General features: G+C 37.9%; 1 protein-coding gene across 2 annotated transcripts in view; it reads right to left on the bottom strand.

Annotated features, from left to right (window-relative positions):
- Window positions 1–27,307, bottom strand: part of AGGF1 (angiogenic factor with G-patch and FHA domains 1) — a 45,687-nt gene that overhangs the window by 7,137 nt on the left and 11,243 nt on the right. Inside the window, exons 5-12 of one of the 2 annotated variants that reach the window (XM_064273387.1) lie at window positions 21,017–21,202; window positions 13,659–13,986; window positions 12,418–12,529; window positions 9,686–9,737; window positions 5,500–5,553; window positions 2,920–3,021; window positions 1,940–2,105; window positions 130–212 (exon numbers count right to left, since the gene is read on the bottom strand). In XM_064273387.1, coding sequence (XP_064129457.1) covers window positions 130–212; window positions 1,940–2,105; window positions 2,920–3,021; window positions 5,500–5,553; window positions 9,686–9,737; window positions 12,418–12,529; window positions 13,659–13,986; window positions 21,017–21,202 — 1,083 coding nt within the window. The remainder of the gene's footprint in view (window positions 1–129; window positions 213–1,939; window positions 2,106–2,919; window positions 3,022–5,499; window positions 5,554–9,685; window positions 9,738–12,417; window positions 12,530–13,658; window positions 13,987–21,016; window positions 21,203–27,307) is intronic. The other variant, XM_064273391.1, reaches the window with a different exon arrangement.

Raw genomic sequence — 27,307 nt, 5'->3', positions numbered from 1 at the left:
TGTAAACTGGAAATATTAATTACCTACTCTACTTACTCCCAGGGCTAAATAGTAACTTCTGTCTGAAGGCATTTTTATTCAAAATCAGATGTACAGTTTAACACATGAAACAATATTTAACATCCTTACCTGTAAACCATATTTTACTCGTATTTTCTTTAATTCTTTTCTTCTTTCCAACTCTTTTTCCTCTTTACTTAGTGCTGGACCAGCTAAAAGAAAAAAGTGACTTCAGTTTAAAACACATACACACTCATCTGACAGGTTTTGCATAAAATTAATATACTAATGTTATTTAATGAAAAAATAACAGTACCCCATCGACAGATTACCAAAAAATCACATAATAATATAAAAGGATTTTGTGTTGTGATGACATCCTTTCAGCATTTTTGGTCACTAAATCTACTTGTAAAGTAAGCCAGATCCACAATCTAATGGATTATAGGAAAGTTACAGTACGGATACTAAGATGAAGACCAAACATCTCAATTTTTCAGTACTGTTACTATAACAGAATCCCAAAGGCAGAATATTAAGTGAATTTTCCAAGAAAAAATATGTGAAAGAAAAAGAAAAAAAACCATAGAATACAAGATTCATGTTACTGTAATATGCCATACCCACTTTCATAATCCAATATTAGAAAACTAAATATAACAATGCATATACTTGTTATCTGGGGGGAAATTGTGGGAAAAAAACACTACCTCTTACTAGTTCAAAATATCTATTTAAATTTTAGGAGCCTTAGATGGGTGGATTGAAAGCAGCATACTACAATATTACTTTTTATAGAAAATAATGCATATACAGACAACGTACCAACATGAGCTATAAATAGGACAGCAAACACACCAACCATAACGCTTAATCCCTTGGTCTATTATTTCCAATATTAACATTATACAGTTTAACTGTGGATAATTTTTTCCTATTAAAAGGAAACCAATCTTGATTATAATTATGTCACAATTACTCTTTTGAAGGACATTTACGACCACTGCAGTGTTGCTTCAAAAGCTACTGAACTGGTTAGCAAAAACAGAGCTAATGAGCATCTTTCCTCTCAGAACATAACCTAATGCACTAATATCACATAGCTAATATACAGAAAAATTAACTACAGTAAAACCTGCGAAAGCCTGCGTGAGGTGAAAACCTGTCAGAGAAGGAAGACTCAAATACTTTCCCACTAAAAATGATAGAGAAATCGTTAAGACTGCACACTGTCAAAAGGCAGAAAACTTGTAAGATCCGGAAAAGCAAGTCAGTCCAGTCGAGTTCCAGCTCTCACAAGTTTCACTGTACAATCACATTCTACTAGCTTAGGTCTCAAATTCAAAATACATGTTGTTAATTAGTCTCATTTGATAATATTTACTGAAATATAAATGTATCTCAATAGAGTATCATATCAATAAGATATAGGCTGACAGCTTTGTATAAATATATTTCTATATACCTATTCCTCACTTATTATTTTGTCATCTGACATTTCACATTACAACAACAGTAAAAAATCTGCTATGACAATATTTGCACATTAATGACATATGTCTAGCAGTAACGAATGCTGAGGTGTGAGGTAAGAGTAATGCTGGCTGTGATGGTTAAGGTTATGCATCAACTTGGCTGGGCCATGATTCTAAGTTGTTTGGCAGTTATGTAATGATATAATTTGGCAGCTATATAATGATGTAATTTGGCAGTTATGTAATGATGTAGTCACCCCCCTTTTTGTGATCTGATGTGGTCATCCTCCGTTTTCACATAATGACCTGGTCTTTGGAACCTAACCATGCAATAAGTTAGAAGCAGGTGTATGGTATTACTCTGATTAGATATGAAGCCAGTGGCTGACTGATAATGTTTTATAATACTTGGGTGAATTAAAGAAAAAAGGTATTATATCCACATATAACAATGTTGTACATACCAAAAGATTCATCTTTCTTATCAAGGCGAAGGTGAGCTCTAACCTGCCCTGGTTCACAGCCATCACAGGTATCGCTTCCAGGGTGAATGTGAAAGGACAATACAGTCTCTCCAATTTTCACTTCATCTCCATGCTCAAGCACATATGGGTCACATTTAGTTTTAGGCTAGAGGGAAGAAAATTACAAGATAGTTATATAGTTATTTTATGTCTACTGTAAGTCATGTCTGGTTATAAAATAAAAAATATATTTGAAATGGTTTTCAGTGATAGACCCACACTGCACACATATGCATACACTTCCACAATTTCACAGATGACCCATAAAAAATGTTTTATTATTAAAAAAGAACACAGCTAAACTAAGCATCTTATCATTTTTATTTTATCAAATCTACCCATTTCCCTATCTCCAGGCCCAATGTTACCAGAAATACCCAACCCAAGACTTCAAATAATCTATTACCAACACAAATAATGATCATACTTAAAAAGATGAAATGTTAAAAGAAGCGGCTAATAAGTGCATCTTATCACCCTTTTCCTCTTCTTTTCTCTTGATAATTCAGTGTTGTTTCATTGTTGACTCTAATAAGAATAAAGCCTCCCTTCCATATATTTTCTTCTGTGCCAAGCACTTTGCTACATGCTAGTAATATAAGAATTAACTAGAGAAACAGCAATGCCTTCAAGAAGTTCCCATTAAAACAATTTTAAAAAGGCGGGCCCTATAGCTTCTGCAAGAACATTAACTCTAAATACCTCTAAAATGCACTGATATCTAAAAATAAGACACAGATCTATAATTAGAAGTCAAAACTCAACTGCAAAGTCTCCCTTTCTGGGACTTCCCTTTCAAGTAACCCATCTAGGCTATCAACTAAATGATATCTATAATACATACAGGCTTCAAAAAAATAAAACATTTCAATTCAGTTTTTAAAAATGTACAGATAACTAATTAATATATATACATTCACCTGAAGAATCTGTTTTCCATTAACAATTGTGCCATTCTGACTTCCTTGATCCACGAGGACATAACTTTGTAACTCATGGTCAAAATGAATTTCTGCGTGAAACTTAGAAAAAAGAATCAAATAATTAAAAAGTACTATACTTTAACTGTGTCCACTTTCTCTATAATATACTGTGGGCTTTAATCTCTGATAATTTAACTTTTATTACTTTTAATACATTTTGCCCTGAATACAAAAATGTATATGCTGCTGGTAGAAATATGCAGGCTACAGAACACAAAAGAAAAAGTCACCTCTAATTCCACCTGTAACCACCATGAACAATTTAGTATTTGTCCTACGTCTACTTCTTTAACATAGCTGTGATTATACTGTAGGTATAATTTCAAGTTTTTTTTCACCTAATATATTTTCCCATATCATTAAAAATTCTTCTTAACACAAAAGGTGACTTGAAACATTCAAGGCCAACTTCTCAAAGAAGTTCTTCCAGATCTTCCGTAGTCGGGGCCCCTTACTCCTTCCCTTGTGTTACACATTTTGTTTGTATTATTATAACACATGACAAGATGTCATTTCATATGTGAATGCTGCACAAACTTATCACACAGTACTTCACATACCGGGGTGTGTACTCTAATACATATCTATTTAATTGAATAAAGAGCCACAGAAATATTTAAAATTTTATAAACGATACACTGCTGGTGGGAATGTAAATGGTACAGCCACTTTGGAAACTAGGAAAACCATAAAGTTACCACAGCAATTCTACTCTTAGGTATATACTCAAGAGAAATAAAGGCATATGTCCACATAAAAACTTGTATAAAAGCAGGATTATGCATAATAGCCAAAAAGTGGACAGAATACAAACGTCTGCCAATTGATGAATAGATTAACAAAATGTGGCATATCCATATAATGGAACATTATCTGGCAATAAAATGAATGAAGTGCTGCTACATGCTATGACATGGATCAATCTTAAAAACATGTTAAGAAGCCGGTTACGAAGGCTTCCTACATAACCATACATAGTAACAGATTCCATTTCTAAGAAATGTCCAGAATAGGCAAATCCATAGAGGAAAAAAGTAGACTGGTGGTTGCCTAGGCCTGTAGGGGCTGGGAAGAAACAAATGACTGCTAATGGATAAAGGGTTTCTTTTTGGGGTGATCAAAACGTTCTAATTTGACTGGGGTGATGGTTGCACAATTCTGTGAAAATACTAAACACCTTTGAATCGGACATTTTAAAGGAGTAAATCGTGTAAGTATGTGAATCCTATCTCAATAAAGCAGTTATAAAAATTTTAACAAACACAAACTTATAAAATGTTTCAAACACACAAAAAAATATAATACACTGAACCCTTATGAACCCATGAGCCAGCGTTAACTAATTTTGTTACATTTGTCTCAGATATTTAAAAGAAAGATTATTTCCACTAACTTGTACCTCTTGCTGATCCATGCCCCTCCCTTTCTCTTCAGAGGTCAATCAGTTTGCTGCATTTGGTATCTATTTAATCACAATGTATGTCTTCATACTTTTACAAGACCAACGACTTACTCATTGCAAACTTTTTCAACAACATAAATGGCAACTGTACATGTGGTTTTACATACAATGTAAACTGGCATCATGCTATATGAATTTTTGACTGAGATCTAAGTTACAGTGAAAGTCATAAATCTTAAACGTACAGTTGGATGAGTTTGGACAAAAGTATACTATTGTATACATATTCGTTTTCTTTTCTTTAGCTTTACATTATGTGAGGTTCATCCAGTTATTGTGCACAGTTATAGTTTGTATATATCACCATCTATTCATTTTAACTGAATCTACTTTTCTGAACTAAACTGACTAGTCTGTCAGTTTGCCATACTATGGTGGCTTGTGTGTTACTGTGATGCTTGAAGCTATGCTACAAATATTTCAAATAACTGCAGGGCCAACCAGGGTGGAAGACAGGTTTCAGCAGAGCTTCCAGACTAAGATAGACTAAGAAGAATGGCCTGGCAATCTACTTCTAAAAAAACCGGCCACTGAAAACTTTACGAACAGTAGCAGAACATTGTCTGATAACAGTGCTGGAGTTGAGCCCCTCAGGTTTGAAGGCACTCAAAAGATGACTAGGGAAGAGCTGTCTCCTCAAAGTAGAGTTGATCTTAATGACGTGGATGGAATCAAGTTTTCAGAACCTTCATGTGCTGATGTGGCACGACTCAAAATGAGAAGAAACAGCTACAAATATCCATTAATAATCAGAATGTGGACTGTAAGAAGTGTGAATCTAAGAAAATTGGAAGCTATCAAAAATGACACGGAACGCACAAACATCGATAACCTAGGCACTGAAGACCTGAAATGGACTGGTGTTGGCCATTCTGAATCATATAATCCTATGGTCTACTATGCCGCGAATAACTTGAAGTGGAATGGTGTTGCATTCATTGTCAAAAAAACAAACATTTCAAGATCTATCCTGAAGTACAACGCTGATGGTGATACAATAATATCCATATGCATACAAAGATCAGTTAATATGACTATTATTAAAATTTACACACCAACCACTGACACCAAAGATGAAGAAACTGAAGATTTTTCCCAACTTCTGCAGTCTGAAATTGAAATGCAACGGGTGGAAACAAAAGAGAGAATCAGTAGTTAGAAAATACAGCCTTGGTGCTAGAAATGATGTCGGAGATCACATGATAGTTGCCAAGACCAACAACTTCTTTATTGCAAATACTTTTTTTCAACAACATAAACCACGACTATACATCTGGAAACCCTGGTGGCTTAGTGGTTAAGAGCTCGGCTGTTAACCAAAGGTAAGCAGTTCGAATCTACCAGGCGCTCCTTGGAAACTCTATGGGGCAATTTTACTCTACCCTTCAGGGTCGCTATGGGTCAGAATCGACTCTATGGCAATGGGTTTGGTTTTGGTTATACATGTGGAAATCACCAGATGGAATACACAAGAATCAAACTGACTACATCTGTGGACGACAATGGAGAATCTCAATATTATCGGTCAGAACAAGGTCAGGGGTCGACTGCAGAACAAACCATCAGCTGCTTACATCCAAGTTCAAACTGAAGCTGAAGAAAATTAGAACAAGTCCATGAGAGCCAAAGTATGACCTTGAGTATATCCCACCTGAATTTAGAGATCATCTCAAGAATGGATTTGATGCACTGAACGCTAACAATTGAAGACCAGAGGAGTTGTGGAATGATGTCAAAGACATCATACGTGAAGAAAGCAAGAGGTCATTAAAAAGACAGGAAAGAAAGAAAAGACCAAAATGGATGTCAGGAGAGACTCTGAAAATTGCTCCTGAAAGTAATTAGTTAAAGCGAATGGAAGAAATGATGAAATAAAAGAGGTGAAAATTTCAAAGATAATTTCAAAAGGCAGCTTGAAAAGACAAAGTAAAGAATTATAATGAAATGGGCCAAGACCTAGAGTTAGAAAACCAAAAGGGAAGAACATGCTCAACATTTCTCAAGCTGAAAGAACTGAAGAAAAAATTCAAGCCTTGAGTTGCAATACTGGAGGATTCTATGCACAAATTACTGAACAATGCAGGAAGCATCAAAAGCAGACCAAAGGAATTCAGAGTCACTCCACCAAAAAGAACTGGTCGATGTTGAACCATATCAGGAGGTAGCATATGATCAAGAACCAATGATATAAAGGAAGGAGTCCAAGCTGCACTGAAGGCATTGGTGAAGAATAAGGCTTCAAGAGTTGACTGAATACCAACTGAGATGTTTCAACAAACGGATGCAACACTGTAATTGCTCACTCGCCTTTGCCAAGAAAGTTGGAAGACAGCTACCTGGCCAACTGACTGGAAGAGATCTGTATTTGTGCCTATTCCAAAGAGAGGTGATACAACCAAATGTGGAAATTATCAAACAATATCATTAACATCACACACAAAATTTTGCTGAAGATCATTTGAAAGCAGCTGCAGCAGTACATTGACAAGGAACTGCCAGAAATTCAAGCCAGATTCAGAAGAGGACATGGAACCAAGGATATCACTGCTGATGTCTGACTAATCCTGGCTGAAAGTAGAGAAGACCAAGAAGATGTTTATCTGTGTTTTATTGACTATACAAAAGCATTCAGCTGTGTGGATCATAATATTATGGGAAACGCTATAAAGAATGGGAATTCCCAGACACTTAATTGCGCTCACGAGGAACCTGTCCATGAATCAAGCTGTTCGAACAGATACTGCATAGTTCTAAGTCAAGAAAGGAGTACTTCAAGGTTTGTATCCTTTCACCACACCTATTCAATCTGTATGCTGAGCAGATAATCCGAGAAGACGGACTATACGAAGAACACAGCATCGGGACTGGAGGATAACTCATTAACAGCCTGTGGTACGCCGATGACACAACCTTGCTTGGTGAAAGTGAAGAGGACTTGAAGCACTTGCTGATGAAGATCAAAGATTACAGCCTTTAGTATGGATTATACCTCAACATAAAAACTAAAACACCAAAATCCTTACAACTGGACCAATAAGCAACATCATGATTAACAAAGAAAAGACTGAAGTTGTCAAGGATTTCATTTTGCTTGGATCCACAATCAACACCCACGGAAGCAGCAGTCAAGAAATCAAATGAAAAAAAAAGAAAAATCCAAAGAGGTATTATACTGGGCTATCTGTTGCACAAGACCTCTTTAGAGTGGTAAAAAGCAAAGATGTTCCCTGAGGACTAATACATGCCTGACCCAAGCCATAGTATTTTCAATTGCCTCATATACATGTGAAAGCTGGACACTGAATATAAAAAAAAAAATTTTTTTTTTTTTTACACTGAATAAGGAAGACAGAATTGATGCCTTTGAATGATAGTGTTGGCAAAGAATACTGAATATACCATGGACTGCCAGAAGAACAAACAAATCTGTCTTGAAAGATTTATAGCCAAAATGCTTAGAAGTGAGGATGGTGTGACTTCATCTCACGTACCTTGGACATGTTACCAGGAAGCAGCAGTCTCTGAAGAAGGACATCATGCTTGGTAAAGTAGAGGGACATTGAAAAAAAGGAAATCCCTCAATGCTATATTGACACAGTGGCTTCAAGGGTGGGCTCAAACACAACAAGGACTGTGAGGATGGTGTAGGACCGGGCAGTGTTTTTGTTGTACTCAGGTTCTTGAGTTGGAACCGACTCAACGGCACCCGACACCACGACCACCGTTCTTCTGATGACAACGTTTAAACTTTTTCCAAGGTTTTCTTATTTTAATAATTCAAAAAATGTTCCTATGACTATTCTTGTACATGCCATCTCCCTGTGTACAACGTGTGTCTTTGGAGTATATACTTAGTAATGAAAACAGTAAGTCACAGTATATGCAAATCAAACTTTACTAGATAAAGCCACTTCAACTTTCCAAAGCAGGTGTACATTCTCAATTCCCAATTTACATTCCCACCAGCAGTCAATCAGAATTCTTGTTACTCTCTGTATCCTTAACCAATACCTGTCATTGTCAGATTTTTAATTTTTACCAGTCTAACTGACATGAAATGAAATTTCATCATTGTAATTTTAACGTGCATTTCCCTGATTACTACGGAGACCAACAATCTTTTCCCATATTATTCACCATTTTAGTTTCCTCTTTTGTAATTTGTTTAAAGTTAAGATTGTAAGGATTCCCCCCCCCACTTTGAATGAGTGGGAAAAAATAAAAGTGAAAGTAACCAAACTTTCAAAATAATAATGGGAAACAAATTTGATCCCCAAAAGACAAAAATCATGTAAGACATACTTCAGGTTCATATTATACTACATTAAATGGGGGTGATGAAAAGACAAAAGAAAAAAAAGGAATGAGAAAACCATATGAAGGGAGGGAGAAAACCAAAGAATTCGGCCTTTGAACCGGTTCTTTCAGGTTTGAATCCCTGCTGAGAATTTGCCATTTCCACCCCACATATACTGAATCAGAATTTACTTTTTACCAAGATCCCCAAGTGATTCTTATGTATAATAAATTTTAAAACCACTGTTTTACTAGTGGTTCTTAGAATTGGCCCCTTAGCTGCAGCATTAACATGGCCTGGGAATCTGTTAGAAATGCAAATTCTCTGCAGGGGTTCAATCCAGACAAACCAGTTCAAAGCCCTGCACAGCATATGTATTAGTATAGAAAAAAGAAATATGTATAAAGAGCCTCAGCAGCTAAACCTTTTTCTTCTAATTTTAAGTTGCAACTCTGTTCTTATTCTTTTGAAAACTGTTCTTTTCCTGAAACCAATAAAGCTCAACTAAGAAAAGCCACAGACAAGAGCCACGGGTAATGGAGGATAGACTATTATTGGATTATAACATACTCTGTGCTCAAAGTAACCATCTACTAAGTTAGCCAATTGATAGCCTGAATCCAGGTCTGATTCATTTTTGAAATGTTGTAATACCTAGCGTATTTATTTCACTTAATAAATATTTGTTAAATGGTCACTACTCTGATACTTACATAAACTAATCCACATTTTCTACTTCTGCTGCAGACTGTTAAAAAATGAACATAATTTAAAATTTTTATTTTCTCAGGCACTGGAATAAATTTACACTGGTTTCATTACCATTACTACATTAAATGGTAACAATCCTATTAAATGAGCTGGAAAAAACTCTAAGCTTTCTGCTGTAAAGATGATTTTAAAAATTGAGTCTGGGGTCCATGTGAAAAAATCAAAGACCTTACCTTACTGACACCAACTTCAGGGATTCGAAGAGTATGTGCCATATCTTTTTCTCTGCAGAGTTAAGAAAAGTGTCTTTAATAATTTTTGGAGCATATATGAATGGAGCATTTAAAGAATGATATGGAAAGAATTTAAAAAAACAGATGTTAAAATGCAAGCTTCTTTACTGTGGTGAGACTCCTGGTTATACATTATCTAGTTTCCTTAATTCTACTTTCACTTTCGTGTCTGAAAGGGTGTTCCATCTATCTCAAGCTCATCACCAAACAATGGACATAAAATGCCCTTTATACCAACTTTAATCATTTTTCCAGATCTGCTGAATATATTCCTATTTCTATTACTGCATGTAAAAGAAGCATGCTATTCTCTAAGAATTTAAAATTAGGACATTGTATAGAATCTGAATTAAGGATAGGTTAGATTTATCTGGAGCCCTGGTGGTGTAGGGGTTGAGTTACGGCTGCTAATCAAAAGGTCAGCAGTTCAAATCTACCACCTGTTGCTTGGAAACCCTACGGGGCAGTTCTACTCTGTGCTATAGGGTCGCTATGAGTTGGAATCGACTTGACAGCAACTGTTAGATTTATCTTTCCCATGGAGAAGAAAGGAATTATCCTATTCATGATTAAAGCCTACCTTCCTATCAAGCTAGTTATAAGTTACAAAGAAGGAAGAGGAAAAGAAGCTTAGGTTAGTAATCTGAGTATCAAAAAGACAGAATGAAAGGTAAGAAAACAACAAAATCTCTTTGGAAGGTATCACCAAGGTTTTGTCTCTTTACAGAGGCGGGTTTCCATTTGGGGACAAATGTACACTTGACTGACTTCCAAAAGCAAGTGACAAAAGGTAGATGTTAACAGTATTTTTTGAGTGGGTGAGGGAGAACAGGGATGTCATTGTCATTTTCTGTCAATTCAACAAATATGCACATTTCATGGTAAGTGCTTAAGAAACTTACAATTAATTCAGTGGCAGGACAAGGCAAATACACAAATACCAAGTTAATACACTATGCCACTTATGAACTGTACAGGGCCAGTGTTTGAAGAATTCAGAGGAAATAAAGGAAGAAAAATATATGAAAAAGAGAATAAACAAATCCGTGCCTAACGCTCAACAAAGCACTTTATTAGGCTCCTTAGTTTGTTTCAAACCATCAATATGAAGTACATATTACTACCTCCATGTAACAGATGAAAAAAATGAGATTTGCTTTCTGACTCAGAGTCTGAAATGTCACAAAAAAAGGTGGCACTAGAGCTGGGCCTCCAAGGATGAGAACAAAGATGAACAGGACAAGACAGAGCAAGAAAGCTCTGAGGAGAGAGATTCTGCGCAGGAGAAATGCTAAGAACAGCAGGTAGAAAGGCGGTAAGGTAGGGGATCTGATGAGGGAACGGTAAGTAGTATCATGGGTCTGGAGTCTGAGTTTCATGTAATTCAGGGGCTGACAAGCTAGCGCCTGTCTGTCAAACTATGCCCTGTTTTTATAAATAAGGCTTTGTTGGAACATGAGTATGCCTACTCGTTACATATTGTCTACATCGCCCTTTAATAGAGACTTTGCACATCCCTGATGTAGATAAAGTCTAGAAAGGTATGTTGAAACCAGAGTTTGGAGAGCCTTGAATGCAGGGTAAAACAAGTTAGAAATTGCACATTGGGCCATGGAAAATCACTGAGTAATTTTGAATAGAAGACACAGGCTAAGGGCAAGAGGATCTGGCAGCACTAAGTGAGATGAACAAATCAAAGGGCAATGAAGACAGGCCAGTTAAGAAGTTACTACAAGAGTCCATTCAAAGGGCTGAAGAGGGGCTGAACTAGGATGATGGCAACAGGGACAGAACGTGGAGTAAGATGAGAGAGAGATTTTAGTAGCAGAATCAACAGTCTTGTAATCAGCTGTAGTGGGTAATGAAAGAAGTCAAAGATGATTGACAGGAGATGGTAAATATATGTCACCTTGAATGCCAATTCTAATAAAAAAAGGTAACAGCAGCCTCCAGTGCAGAATACTGACTATAGACATAATGCAAATGATTATTAGAACTTACACTGAAATTCAGCAGAGAGGTTGAAACTAAGGTAAAATTTTGTAGTCTCCTTCACAGAGGTAAAGATACAGAAAGAACCCACCCTTCAAACTGAGGCCAGAGAGTTTTCTAAAGTAACTACTAGGTTATCATTCTTCAGTTTTAATACACCCTTTAATGGTACTATACTATCTAAAGGATAAAATCCATATTCTTCAGACAGCACGGGAGACCCTTAACAGCCTATACCCAACCCACCTTTCCAGCTTCATCTTCATGTATTATTTGACACATGCCCTAGATTCCAGTTACATCAGACTATTCCCAGTTCCCTATACGTGCATAGCTTTGTGTCACTGTACCTTTACATGTGCTCCTTCTGCCTAGAAAGTGACAAGTCACCCATCAAGATGCTGCTACATCATCATCTCTCAGACTTCCTGGTTAGCTCTGTTCCCAACAACCAGCCCAGGAGATGATGCTCCACACGTGAGCCCGTGAGTGCTCTACGTGTGCTTCTATTACAGTGCTTTCACACAGTAATTACTTCACATTTTTCCCCTTTTACACTGTGCTTTCTGTGGGCAGAGATCTTGCCTTAGTCCTCTTTGCATCCCTAGCACATGGAATAATGCTCAACAAATAAAAGATGCTCAATACAATCTTTTTAAAGAACGATAATATTTTTTTACCTTCCAATTGTAGCAGGGTTTACAGCAGTAATGATAAAAAGTGATCCTATCTGCAGCACTGGTGATCTAATAACAATTACTCTGATACAGGGGGGCCAAATTTTCTCTTCATCTGCCGAAGAAAGAAGTGGGGAAACATTAGTAAAAATGCTATGTTTAAAAAAATAAATCAAATGCTATGAAAAAAAATTTTTTTAATGTTTAGGGATAACTAGGAGACATCCCTAATAAAGGGGGGGGGGGCGATGTATTTATAAAAAACCTTAATTCTGACTAAAATGAACTTCTTAAATTCTGCTGTTATACACAATGAGTAAGGCTTAACATCACAGCAGTTTAAGTGATCAATCTCAGGGTATTCATCAGCATATTCAGCATCTACCACAGTTATATAATAAATACCTCTCTATTTTTTAAGATCTTAGAATTTGGTAATATCCCAAACAAGTACTTTCATATTATTTTGAGTTAGAAAACTTGAGTCTATTCTTTATAAAAAGTGAAAAGAAAATTTCATTAAGGAGCTTATATAGTGTAATACGAAAACTTGTTTTTTAAAAATTTTGTCTTTATATCTTCAAGGAAAAAATATTATATTTACTATAATACCTATGTAGCTGAGTTCATGAACTTCACTTTTTAAAGACAACTAACCTCCTCTCACGGAGCTCTGGTGGTACAGTGGTCAAGCACCTGGCTGCTGACCAAAAGGTCAGCAGTTCAAACGCACTGGCCACTCCACGGGAGAAAGATGTGGCAGTCTGCTTCAGTGGAGACGGCAGCCTTAGAAACCCTACGGGGCAGTTCTACTCTGTCCTATAGGGTCGCTATGAGTAGGAATCAACCCAATGAAAACAGGTTTGGCTTTCTGGCATAACCTCCTTTCCCCAATTACAAAAGTGGAGTATAAATATCTGATCCACTAAAACATATACACTTTAGGATTCGAGCATAGGTAGCCTGATTTTGTGTTCCACTGATCAGGCCATTCAACACAACAAATCTTTCTGTAGGTCCAAGTATTAGTCATTTGTTCACGTCTTACTTTCTAAAAATAACCGAGAGATAGCCCACATAATTTTCAATAATGTCACTGAAATAATCAGTTTAAAACTGTTGTAACTGAAGTTACTTTTTTGTGGATACGCTATGTGAGTCACTAACATTTTTTAACTGCTTTGCTCTTTTAAAATTACCAGACTGGGCTGTTTATGTAAAGGTACACGTGGTTGTTTACTCACCTTCATCCTCAGTGTCCTCTGCAGTTACACTGTCTTCACTGGCATCTTCATCATAACTGTCCTCGGTCTGAGAGTCTGTAATTTCACCTTCTTCTGGCTCACTATCAGTCTCTAGGATTTTCTCATCTTTAGATGAAGTCAAATTATAGGTGTTTTCATTAGAAGGAGATTCTACAGTGTTCCCACTAACTGGAACAGTGAATTTGGGGGAACTATTTTTGTAATGAGTGTCTCTTTTGGCCTTCTTTTTCACATTTGCAAAATCTTCTCCCTCATTGCAGCTTATTTGTTCAACAGTGAATACTTTTTGATCTTCTAAATTCAAATCCTAGAAAGCGGTGCATGGGTAGGTAGGAACAGGAGAGAATAATTTTAAACATCATTATCTTATAATATTTAACCCTAAATGTTATAATTAGTGAAAACGGTTTAGGAAACAGAACAACAAATGATGAAAAATAATGTGTGCAGTGGTTTTAAAACATTCTCACAAATTCTTTTACACTCCTTTCATGGAAAGATGGGGTCTATGTCATTCTCCTTCTCCTTAAGCCTGGGCCAGCCAACCTTAGTGACTCATTTAGAACAGAAATGATGCGCAAAATGTCCTGGGCTAAGTCAGGAAAGGCCATGCTGCTTCTGCCTGGTTCCTTTGGGATGCTTACTCTGGAGGGAGCCAAGCACCAGGTAAAAAGTCTGGCTACCCTGCAACTGCCATGCTCAAGAGGCCATATGTGTGCCTACGGACTTACAGTTCAACTGGGCTCCCAGCAATAGCCAACGTCAGCTGTCAGCCACTTGAGGGAACCATCTTGGACATCTAGTGTAGCTGTGCCTTCAGATGACAGCAGCCCCAACTGATACCTGACTGCAACCACATAACATGCCTCCCAAGTGAGAACCGCCAGAATTCCTAACCCACAAATCAAGCCAATTACTTAATAATTGTGGTGTTAAGCTGCTAAACCACTGTATGGTTTTCTAAAAATAACGTTTTTTGAAGGTATGTTAATATTTATTTTAAGGTACTCTTAAATTGTGAAATAAACCAGTACCGCTTGCCACCAAGCCAATTCCAACTCATGGTGACCCCATGTATATCAGAGTAGAACTGTGCTCCAAGTGTTTTCAATGGCTGATTTTTCAGAAGTAAACCACTAGGCCTTTCTTCCAAGGTGCTTCTGGGTGGACTCAAACTTCCAACCTTTTGGTTTAGCAGTTGAGCACATTAATCGTCTATACCACTCAGTGACTCCACAGTGAAATGGTAATTTACCTAATGGCACCCTAAAGGAATGAGTCAACATACCCTAATAAAGTGAGCAATTATTTGAACACTCATAAAGCCTGGAAAAACATCTTTTAGAAGATAAGTACTAAGATAAAATACAGCTTATGTCTGATGTTGTTGTTAGGTGCTGTCGAGTCGGTTCCGACTCATAGCGACCCTATGCGCGACAGAACGGAACACTGCCTGGTCCTGCAGCATTAATTTGATCGAATCCAATTAATATTAGTATGTCTTTGCTTTTGCTATACTCTGTAGAATTTACTTTTGCTCTTAATGTCCTCATTTTAAAACATACACAAAATCTTAAAACAGGGATTTTTGTTCAAAAGCAAAGTGAGAAAACAATGTTTGATTTAAATGTATACAGCTACCACACCTGTTACATCAAGATACTTATACGTTGTGACATTTTAGTTTTCTGAAACTCTAGATCCATCAAAGGGTGGAAAAATCATCTTTTCTTATGCAGTAACTTTCTTTAGTTTCATGAAGCTCAGCAGGCTTTATGGACTCATTAATCACACCACACTCTGAGGAGGGGGAAACAATCATTATCTTTGGTTTATAAGAGGATGAAATCAAACAAAAAAGTAGAATAAGTTCTGTGACTGGATCAAGATAAAGTCTATAGAATATGGTAGTGATTTAAATAATTAGTTTTGTGCCAGGAACTTTTCCTCCACCCTTAAATTTCCTATCACAGTTGCAAATTTCTTTCAAAGGTCAAGTACAAGATTTTTTCTAATTCACTTTCACAGACTAGATAGCCTTTGAAACCTACAACGATGATGGTAACAAAAGTTAATTTCTAAAATATTAAAGCTAGAAACAATTACGCTTCTTCAGCCACAACACATGGATAGATCAGTGATGTTGATGTAATCTCAATCTGTATTTTCAAGGAGTATCTTTTTCTTGATAAGAAAACAAACAAGGTTTTTTCTTTCTAGACTGTAAAACTACACACAATGCCTAAATAAACAATATTCTTAAAAAAAAAAAAGTTTTACACAACACTGGACAGTGTACAAATTCCCCAACTATAAAATAAACCACAGATACTTAAAGTGCTGGTTCTGGAACTGTTACCCATTGTTAAGTCGATTCTGACTCTTGCGACCCTATAGGACAGGGTAGAACTGTCCCGTAGGGACAAGGCTGTAATCTTTAAGGAAGCAGACTGCCACATCTTTCTCCTGTGCAGCAGCTGGTGAGTTGAAACTGCTAGCCTTTTAGTTTGCAAGCAAGCACTTTAACCACTGCACCACGAGGTCTCCTTCTGGAACTGTTTCTTGTCCACAGAAAAGTTAAGGGGCTTGCATTAGAAGGCAAATCAAGACATTTTTTTCTGTTAAAAGAAAATCTTGAATCCAAAAAAAAAAAAAAAAAGAACAAAAACAAGCAATTCAGCTGAACTAGGCACCACACTTAATGGCATAGTAGATTTATTTTCTGGTGCAAACTCCTTATCTGGTCAGACAGGGTTCAAAGACTAGTGCAATCTGCAGACCACACATTGAGCACTGAATAAAAAGGCCAATGATGATGAACTGTTTATCACAAGAGAAAAGAAATAAAAACGATAGCTTGGATGTTTCATCTAAATCCACTCCCATGAAACTCGGACAAGCTCAGTCTTGTTGCTTTCAAATAGAAGGAGGCAAACTGCTAGTCTCTGAATTTTACAGCAAGAGCCCTTAGTGATTATGCAGCCTGACCTGTGTTCCTTAATGCCCTATGGTTATGAGGAGGTGCCTTAGGTATTCTCAGTGGGAAGGGCAGCAGCATTTTCCACCTAACACCACTGCAATACAACCAGAGAAGTACCTCTAATTGCTTTAAGTGCTGGGGTTCCAGTAAGAGTTCACCTGAAAAGGAGTGGGTGGCCATTTCATTAAAAGTCCAAAGATTCTCAAACTAGCCCAAATAGCTCATTCTACAATCAGAAAATTGAGAAAGAGGGAGGTAAACTAAATTACCAAAGTAACACAACTAGTTAGTGGCAGAATTACAATTGAAACTTGAGTCTCTTGACTTCAAGCCCAGAGTTCTTCCATTTTTTTTGTACTAGGTCTTTGAAATCCAGTGTGTGTTTTATACCTAACACATCTCAATTTGGACTAGCCACGTTTTAAATGCTCACTAGCCACGTGGAGTGGCTACCTTACTGGACAGTATACAGGTAGAGAATATTATCAGGAAAAAAAAACCCACTGCCGTTGAGTCGATTCCAACTCACAGCGACCCCAGAGGACAGAGTAGAACTGCCCCATAGAGTCTCCAAGGAGCACCTGGTGGATTCAACTGCTGACCTTTTGGTTAGCAGCCGTAACACTTAACCACTATGCCACCTAAATTTTCTTTTTGTACTTTTAGCCGATTATCAAGTCAATGCACATAAAGTACAGAATTGGCTTTACTTACAAACTGAATTTAAAGAGCCAAATGTACCCAAAGTAGAATTGCAGTTTTGCTAAAATTTAGTAGAGTTGGCTTGATAATACACAACAGTTTCAAGTACAGATCAACCAGTTATGTCTATTCCAAAATTCCAACTTACCTGGAATAAGCCTTTTATTCTTAATTTATTATACATGTGTATTTGGCATGCCCTATGCCAAATAAACAAAGTTATTATTTTAAACTTTGAACAAGCAAAGAATTGTTTCCCTTTTTCCATTGGTTTGTAACAGACTCTGAATTTTCTTTATACCTTAGAGCAACATGATGAAGTCAATTTATACGTTCTCTTATTTTATAAAATATAAGAGCATCTTAAACACATACTTTTAATAGCAGCATAAATTCAGTTTGGAGACTGGCTAAACAGTCATGATGTGATAAACTATATACGCTTTCAGCACTACAAACACACCAAGGACAAGAACAAGGGCAAGGAGCTGATAAACTCTAAGAGCTTTACAGATCACAGTGAATAACTGCAAAAACGTTCCCTATCTATATATGCTGAAAATAAAAAGCAGTTTCCAATCTTCTGAATTATTATTACTGCTTATAGGACAACAAGCAAGGATGCCAAAACTTCATCTCACCTACTTTGGACATGTTATCAGGAGGGATCAGACCCTGGAGAAGCGCATCATACTTGGTAAAGCAGAGGGTCAGCGAAAAAGAGGAAGCTCCTCAACGAGATGGACTGACACAGTGGCTGCAACAATGGGCTTAAGCACAGCAACGACTGTGAGGACGGCATAGGATTGGGCAGTGTTTCATGGGATCAATAGGAACACACCTAACAACAACGTATGTAGGGAGATAAATGGGTGAAATTTTCAGAGCTATTTTTTAAAAATTCTTTGCCAATTTAGAGTGTTAAGTATTCATTAAAAGAGATAAGAAAAGGGGCTTACATGTGGACACTGAGACATACCTGTATATATCAAGGTATTCACTCAAATCTTTTCACTCTACCTCCTCTCCTCCAAAAAGTGAGGCTCAAGAGTACATAATAAAAAAAAATCAGGCAGCCCCAGATGGTCTCTCATTCTTCACAGCTACCTTTGAGGGTCATCAGGGAATTCTCAAAATTCCAACAGGATTTTTCTTGAGTTCCTATACCAGGACTCACACATTTTCAGGGAAAGAACGCAAAGATGAGCAGCTATGGGATCTAGTTAAGTGGAGCAAAACTGTCAACATAATTCGACAGTTTCAACTTTCATTCTCTAATTTCTCAGGGAAGGTCATTTGAGGACCCCATAGGGTCTTTTCTCATTGCTAGGGAGAAGTGCTTACACAACCTATCCTTTCAAGCAAATACTTCAACCACTAGTAATAAGTTTGAGTCATTAAAACAGAGGTCTTGAAAGCAAACAGAAAAATCACTTTTAATATTTTAGCCACACTATTCTATATAAATACTGTCAGGGAAAATAAGACAAACAAAAAAACAAATAAAGAACGGGAAAAAAATTCAGGAAAATACTAATTCCAGATGGAAACTTCGGAACTATACATTTTAAATAATTTTTCTTTGATAAAAAAGAGGAATAAAATGAGATAAAAATTCAAGAGTAAAGGATCAAAGTTGCCTATATACCACCGTACTTACTTGCTTAGGGAGCTGAAATAGAGCACTTTTTTTTTTATACTTTACTACTTTAAGCTGACATCGTATTTAAAAAATTTTTCCTGTCTTTACAACTATCATTTTTAAAGCCTCCACAATCCTTTTTTTAATTATGTTGTTGTTGTTAGCTGTTGTCAAATCAGTTCTGACTCACAGCGACCCTGTGTGTAACAGAACGAGGTGCTACCAGATCCACTGCCATCCTCGCAATGTCCTTAAAGTGACATTTTTGCTTTTTAACATTTTAAAGAGGTCTTTTGCAACCAGATTTGCCCAATGCAACATATCATTTAATTTCTTGACTGCTACTTTCAGTCAAGACAAAATCCTTTACAACTTCAATATTTTCTCATGTCTATCACTATGTTGCTTACTGGTCTAGTTGTGAGGATTTTTATCTCATATTGAGGCATAATCCAAATTGAAGGCTGTGGTCTTTGATCTTCATCACTAAGTGCTTCAAGCCCTCTTCACTTTCAGCAAGCAAGATTGTGTCATGTGCATGTCCCAGGCTGTTTAATGAGTCTTACTCCAATTCTGATGCTACGTTTTTCACATAGTCCAGCTTCTCAGATCACTTCCTCAACATACAGATTTAATACATTCCTGATGCACTTTTCCTGGCTAATCCATGCAGTATCCCCTTGTTCTGTTCCAATGCCTGCACAGGCCTCATGAGCAAGCCATAGTGTTTGCAATCACCCCACATGCATGTAAAAGCTGGACAATAAGGAAGACTGAAGAAGAACTGATGCCTTTGAATTATGGTATTGGTGAAGACTACTGAACATACCATGAACTGCCAAAACAGCAAGCAAATCTGTCTGAAAGAAGTACAGTCAGAATGCTCATTAGAAGCAGGGATGGTGAGACTTTGTCTCACACGCTTTGGATACGTTATCAGGAGGCACCAGTCCCTGCAGAAGGACATCATGCTGGGTAAAATAGGTCACAGAAAAGGAAGACTGACACAGTGGCTACAACAATGGGCTCAAGCGTAACAATGACTGTGAAGATGGCACAGGACTGGGCAGTGTTTCGCTCTGTTGTACACAGGGTCGTTCTGAGTCAGAACCAACTCCACGGCACCTAACAACAACTATCTTAACCAATATCTTGCTAGCAATTTAAATTCTTAATTTTTTTCTGTTCTCATCAATACTGCTATATCACTATGCAAAGGTACCTTTTTTTGTTTTTTTAAAAAATTAAATTGCTAGAAACAAGATTTTCTAATTGAAAAATATGAACACTTTTTATGGTTATTGATACATACAGCTAATCTGTTTTCCAAAATGACTCTACCAATATGTATCTCACTCTTACTTGCCAGCAATGTTTTTTTATTTTTTTAAAGTTTGCTATTAGGTAAGGGGAGTACCTGGGTGGTGCAAACGGTTAACTTGGTCGGCTGCTAATTCAAAGGCTAGAAGTGTGAGTCTATCCGGCAGGGCCTCGGAGGAAAGACCTGGGGATCTCTTCCTACAAATCAGCCATTGAAAACCCTGTGGGGCACAGTTTTGCTCTGACACACATGCGATTGCCACAAGTTGGAGTCGACCCGACAGCAAGAGGTTTTGAATAATTAAGAAAAGGCTCATCATGACTAAGAAAGTTGAACCTTTCTCTAAGTCTACTTACAAATTGCTTTTCTTTTATTGTGACTTGTGCACTGATTTCAACTTACCAATCAAGGGTCTTAATGTTTTTCTTCCAAATTATACAATAGTATTTTATCTGCCCTAGAACTACCTCTTTCAAATTTTAAGAAATGCCTTCTAGTTCTAGGGAGTGATAATTTGTGAAAAAGTTCATGTTTGTCCCATCTGCAGTCTCTTTGATTAATAGATAATACATTGTTATCTTAATGGACATGTCTGAAATACAGATTTACCAAATGATTTTGTTTCATCAAAACTTTTGGCTTATCATGCTATCACAATTATGTACCTGAAAAAGAAATTATGAAGACATTACCTTTTCTTCACTTGTTGCAGAATCTGGATCCTTTCTTTTCTTCTTCAGTTTTTTATCTTTACTTTGTTTTATGCTACAAGTCTGATAAGTTTGCAAATCTACTCGAGAATGAAATTGATATCGACCACTTTCTACATCACAGTAGTAATAAATTCCAGTGGAGGGATCATAATATAGTTGATTTTCCTTTCAAAATCAAGAGAACAGTAAGTTCTATTTATGTAAAACGAAACAAAATTAATAGAAAAAAACTTAACAGAAATGCCAAATACATTCAAATGCAGAAAATGTTTCTATTTCTTTCAGGAACTACCGTATTTTCTGTACATAATGAATTGAAAATAATAGAATGAAAAATGCTTGGAATTTTCCGTAATATACTTGGTTAAGCAGAGGGTCAGTGAAAAAGAGAAAGACCCTGAACAAGATGGGCTGACACAGAGGCTTCAACAATGGGCTCAAATACAACAACTGTGAAGATGGCGCAGGACTGGGCAGAGTTTCGTTCTGTTGTACACAGGGTCACTATCACTATGAGTCCAAACTGACTCGATGGCTCCTAACAACAATAACAACAATCTGCTCTAATTTTCTTAGTGTGAAAAATGAATAAGTATTAAATCGACTCATATGAAAATGCCAGTGTTTGAACATTTCTTCCTTATAGAACAGCAATTTCATATTGTTCAACTTAATAACTAACAGAAATGGGTAACTGGAAACCTTTTTGAAGGTAGGAAACCTAAGGCATGCCTCAAAAAAAGTTGGCCATATAAAAGCAATCCTAGATTCATTATCTTTAATGATTACAGAATAATGGTTTGGTAGTATAAACCTCAAACCCACCTTCTCAATGTCATAAAACAAGAATTTGCCTTCATGTTCATTACTAAGTCACTAAAGAAAAATTTGAAAATAAAACTAAACTCATAAATATCATAATATAGCATTCTATATAAAGAAATCAATAAACAGTTGTCTTCACCAATTCTATAGTAAAATAACTAAATAAGACTTATGACTAAAGCAGCCATGCAAATATGAATTTTGGCAAATTACAAACTAAAAACTACAAAGGTAAAATTATGTAATCACTTGCATTTATTAGACAATGGCCAGTACCCCATAACCAAGATTTAGTTGAACACCCTGTATTTTATTTAAATCATAAATCCATGCAGGCCAGACCTGGAAACATCTTATAATCTACTGATACTGAGCAACTACAGCTCCCTGAAAAACAATAACTTATTTATCTGTTAATACTACTGTAGTTTATTACCTTTAAAGCACGCATTTTGTAGATCTCCGGCAAAAATATTTAAAATTCTCATTAGCTTTTCCTTAACTAAGAAACCGAATGGAAGCTCTCACCTTTATTTCTAGTAATAATGAAACTTTTATAACTCAATCCTTTTTAATGTGTTAAGTCTGTCAGGACATAGACGTTTTCACAATTATGAATTTTTATTTAATGAAAATTAGCCCAATAAAAAATGGCAAAAAAATGAAATCCCTAATTCACTAAGAATATAACCTTCAGAAAGTACTAACAATTTACAGGTCAGGAGAAAAGATACAGAAAGCAAGGTAGAAGAATGACAGAGACTAATGCCATGTACTTTAAAATTCTATATTTTGCTAGAAACCAACAAATAGCTACTCACCTTGGTGATAAGAGTTTAAACATTATTTTTCTGAGTATTAATTAACATTCTAAATTAGCATACTCCTACAAAGGAAAAACTCTCTCTTTGAAAAGGATTTACAAAGTCTGTCTACGAGGCTGGGTTCTCTAGAAGAACAAAACCAGTGATGTGTGTGTGCGTGTGTACACACAACAGAAAAAGAGAGAGATTTACTTCAAGGAAATGGCTTGCATAGTTGTGGAGGCTAGCCAAGTCCCAAATTTGTGGGTCAGGCCTCAGGCTATAGGTCCCTCCTGACTCAAATGGTTGCAGGGGCTAATGAAGCCAAAATCGGTAGGTCACACAGTAGGTTGCAGGCTCATGGGGCTGCAGGAACTGGTAAATCCCAAAATTTGCAGGTCAGATGGGCTCACGTCCCAGGAACCAGAGGTCAGACGATGGTGAAACAGATCCAAGATCGAGAGAGGGTGAGCTTTGCCAGAACATCCAAACATACTGGATGCAGGCCATACTCCCAAGGAAACTCCTCTTTCATGCGACTGGCTGTGCATATCAAATCACAAAATGGAGAATGATTACATAATATCTGCCAAACCACTGATAATCATGGCCTAGTCAAGTTGACATATAATCTTAACTATCACAGTCCACCCCGTGTCAACTTGGCAGCTGTATACGTCTCCTTAAACCACATATAACCTCTAAAGAAAATTATAAAGTCATACTTGTACCTAAAGTGATACAACTAACGTGTACAGCTGAAAATGCACTAGTCCTGTTTACATCTTATATTTACAATAAGCAATGAACTACTTCATACAATAAGCAATGAACTACTTGAAGGAAGACAACAAAGATACTTCTATATATGTTTACATACATATACACTCATGCGTGCAAGCACACACACACACACACAACAAAAGAACAAGGAAAAAATACTAAAAACAACTACAGTCCTCATTCAGCAACTGGTCACGTGGTCATAACTGGTATTTAGAACTACCTTCTTTCACTACCCATTCCATATTCCCTTTGGCCTCAGCAAGCACCTCAGCTAGTCGTGGTTCCCTGCCTGGTGGTATGACCCAAACCTTCATTCCTGAAGGGTCTGGCCATTAGTACAGTGTTTTATGAAAATAATGCATGTCTTCTGCATTTGTGGCCACGCCCTCACTCATGAGGTATTTTCGTAAACATGCCATGCTAAATTTTACAGCAATATGTGGAAGAGGACGGGCATGGCAGCGTCTGTAATGGTGTCTCACAGGAGGAGGGCATGGACAACAAACAAACGCAGAAGCTGTGCATGAGAGTCGTGCTGGAATTGGGTTGCTGCACTTTTCCACTGACTTTCATCACAGAACACAGCAACACTGAGACATTTTAAGGGACCTCCTGTATTCCAGACACATTCTTCTTACCTCCATGTAATATAAATCCGATTTCCCCTTGGTAATCAGGATCAATTTGATCCAGTTTCCCCTTGGTAATCAGGTAATTAGGATCAATCACACCACTCAATACGGTAAACTCCCTTCTTTGCCTACTGATCCACAGGCATGAGATGCCCAAAGTGGCCCGGTGGCATTCTTAACTTCCAGTTCAATGAAATCACAGTTGTGTCTCCTGGTGGGAGCATCCCTCCCTTTGGAACTAAGACCTCTAGACACGGTCACAGAACAGGAAGCAAAAATTTTGCAAGTGGGTAATGGTAAGTGGTGCTACTCCCATTTTCACCCCTTGATTCCTGGACCCATGAATCCTGGCTATAGGAGAAAACAGCAACATACACTGAATGCTGGTTTAGAGCATATACAGCCTCCTGAAGAACACTGCCCCGTTCTTGCAAGGTACTGCCACCTAGCTGGCCCTGTAATGGTGTCTACAGAAGGCCATTCCATCATTCTATCCAGCCAGCTGCTTCAGGATGATGGGGAACATGCTAAGACCACTGAATTCCATGAGCATGAGCCCACGGCCACACTTGATTTGCTGTAAGTGAATCCCTTGATCCAAAGTGATAATATGTGGGATACCATCACAGTGGATAAGGCATTCTGTTAAGATACCTGACAGGAATGGTAGTTTTGGCAGAAGCAGGGTGTGCAGGGAAGGCAAATCCATATCCAGGGTACGTGTCTATTCAGTAAGAACAAAAGGCTGCCTCTTTACATAATGGAAGTGGTCCAATGCAAGCAACCAGTTACCAGGTTGCTGGCTGACTGTTCCTAGGAATGGTGCCATATCGGAGACACAGCGTTGATCTCTACTGTTTGTATACTGGGCACTGAGCAGTGGCTGTAGCCAAGTCAGCCTTGGTGACTGGAAGTCCATATTACTGAACCCATGAATAACCTCCATCACTGCCACAATGGCCACTTTGTCCCTGAGCCCACTGGGCAATAAACAGGAGTTGCTAGGGAAAGGGCCTGACTGGTGTCCACAGAGCACATCATCCTATCCACTTGATAGTTAAAACCCTCCTATGCCGAGGTCACGGTTTGACAAGCATTCACATGCAACATAGACACCTTCACTTCTTAGACCTATTCAGAAGTCTATCCATTATACCTCCTCCCCATACCTTCTTGTCACCAATTTTCCAATCATGTTCCCTCCAAGACCCTGACCATCAAGCTAAAACACTGGCCACAGCCTATTAATCAGTATACAATCTCACATATGGCCACATCTCACTCCAAGCAAATTGAACACTCCTTTAAGTTCTGCCCATTAGGAGGATTCCCCTTCACAACTGTCCTTCAGGGAGGTCCCAGAAAGGGGCTGCAGTGCTGCCACTGTCCACTTCCCAGTGGTGCCTGCGGATTGAGCAGAACCATCTGTAAACCAGGCACTGAGTTTTCTCTTTCTCAGTCAACTGATCATAAAGAACTCCCCATGAGGCCATCGGTGCAGTCTAGGTAAAGGAAAGTAATGTAACAGGAATGGGGACCATGGGTATTTGGGCCACTTCCTCATTTAACTTATTCGTGCCTTCAGGTCCTGCTTGAGCCTAATCTCATATATATCAATTCCATTTAATAATGGAATACTGTTTTGCATGTCTGACTTTATCACTGTCGGTCAGACAACACCCAGTTCATGATGGGCAACTCAGGCCGCATAATGGCTTGGTGGCCTCTGGTTAAGTGTTCAGTCTCTACTAAGGCCCAGTAACAAGCCAAAAGCTGTTTCTCAAAAGGAGAGTAGTAATTATCTGCAGACGGCAGGGCTCTGCTCCAAAATCCTAAGGGTCTGTGCTGTGATTCACCAACTGGGGCCTGCCAAAGACTCCGAACAGCATCTCTACCTGCCATTCACAGTTCACACACAACTGGATCAGCCGGATCATATGGCCCAAGTAGAGAGCAGTTTGCACAGCAGCCTGAATCTGTTGCAGAACCTTCTCTTGTTCTGGGCCCCACTCAAAACTAGCAGCTTTTCCATTTTCTTGATAAATATGCCAGAGTAGCACACCAAATGAGGGATATGTTGCTTCCAAAATCCAAAGAGACCCACCAGGCATTGTGCCACCTTTTTAATTGTAGAAGGGGTCAGATGTAACAACTTATTCCTCACTTTAGAAGGACTGTCTCAACATGCCCTCCACCACTGGACCCCTAGAAATTTTACTGAGGTGGAAGGCACCTGAAATTTTGTCTGATTAATTTCCCATCCATCTAACATGCAAATGTCTTACCAACAAGTCATTAATTTTCCATCTAGCATGCAAATGTCCTACCAATAGGTCTGGAGTCATTGATACTGATTCCTTAATAGGTTTAATCAACATAATGTCATCAATGCAATGGGCCAGTGTGATGTCTAGTGGAAGGAAAGGTGATCAAAGTCCCCACAGACTAAATTATGGGCTGGAGAGTTGTTCTATGTCTGAGGCAGAACAGGACGGTGTATTGCTGGCCTTGCCAGCTGAAGACAAACTGCTTCTAGTGTTCCTTCAAAACCAGAATTGAGAAAAAGCCACTGGCCAGCTCAATAGCTGCATACCAGGTACCAGGAGATGTGTTAATTTGCTCAAGCAATGAAACCACATCTGGAACAGCAGCTGCAGTTGGAGTCACCACCTGTTCAATTTTATAATAATCTGTTGTCATTCTCCAAGACCCATCTGTTTTTTTATATGGACCAAATAGGTGAGCTTAATGGGGATGTGGTAGAAATCACCACCCCTGCATCCTTCAAGTCCTTGATGGTAGCAATCATCTTCGCAATCCCTCCAGGAATGCAGTATTGCTTTTGGTTTACTATTTTCCTAGGTAGGGACAGTTCTAATGGCTTCCACTTGGCTTTTCCTACGATAATAACCTTTACTTCACATGTCAAGGATCCAACGTGAGGATTCTGCCAGTTGGTATGTCTATTCCAATTATGCATTCCAGAACTGGGGAAATCACTACAGGATGGTTCAAGGACCCACTGTGAGATGGACCTAAGCTAAGACTCCATTAAGAACCTGACTTCCATACAACCCTACTTTGACTGGTGGGCCACAGTGACACTTTGGGTCTCCTGGAATTGGTGTCAGTTCACAGCCAGTGTCCAGTAATCCCTGAAAAGTTTGATTATTTCCTTTTCCCCAATGAACAGTCACTCTTCTAAAAGGCTATAGATCCCTTTG

The sequence above is a fragment of the Loxodonta africana genome, chromosome 2 (genome assembly GCF_030014295.1).
Source record: "Loxodonta africana isolate mLoxAfr1 chromosome 2, mLoxAfr1.hap2, whole genome shotgun sequence".
Taxonomy (NCBI): domain Eukaryota; kingdom Metazoa; phylum Chordata; class Mammalia; order Proboscidea; family Elephantidae; genus Loxodonta; species Loxodonta africana.
The sequence above is the reverse complement of the archived record's forward strand: the minus strand, read 5'-3'. Positions and strand labels throughout refer to the sequence as shown.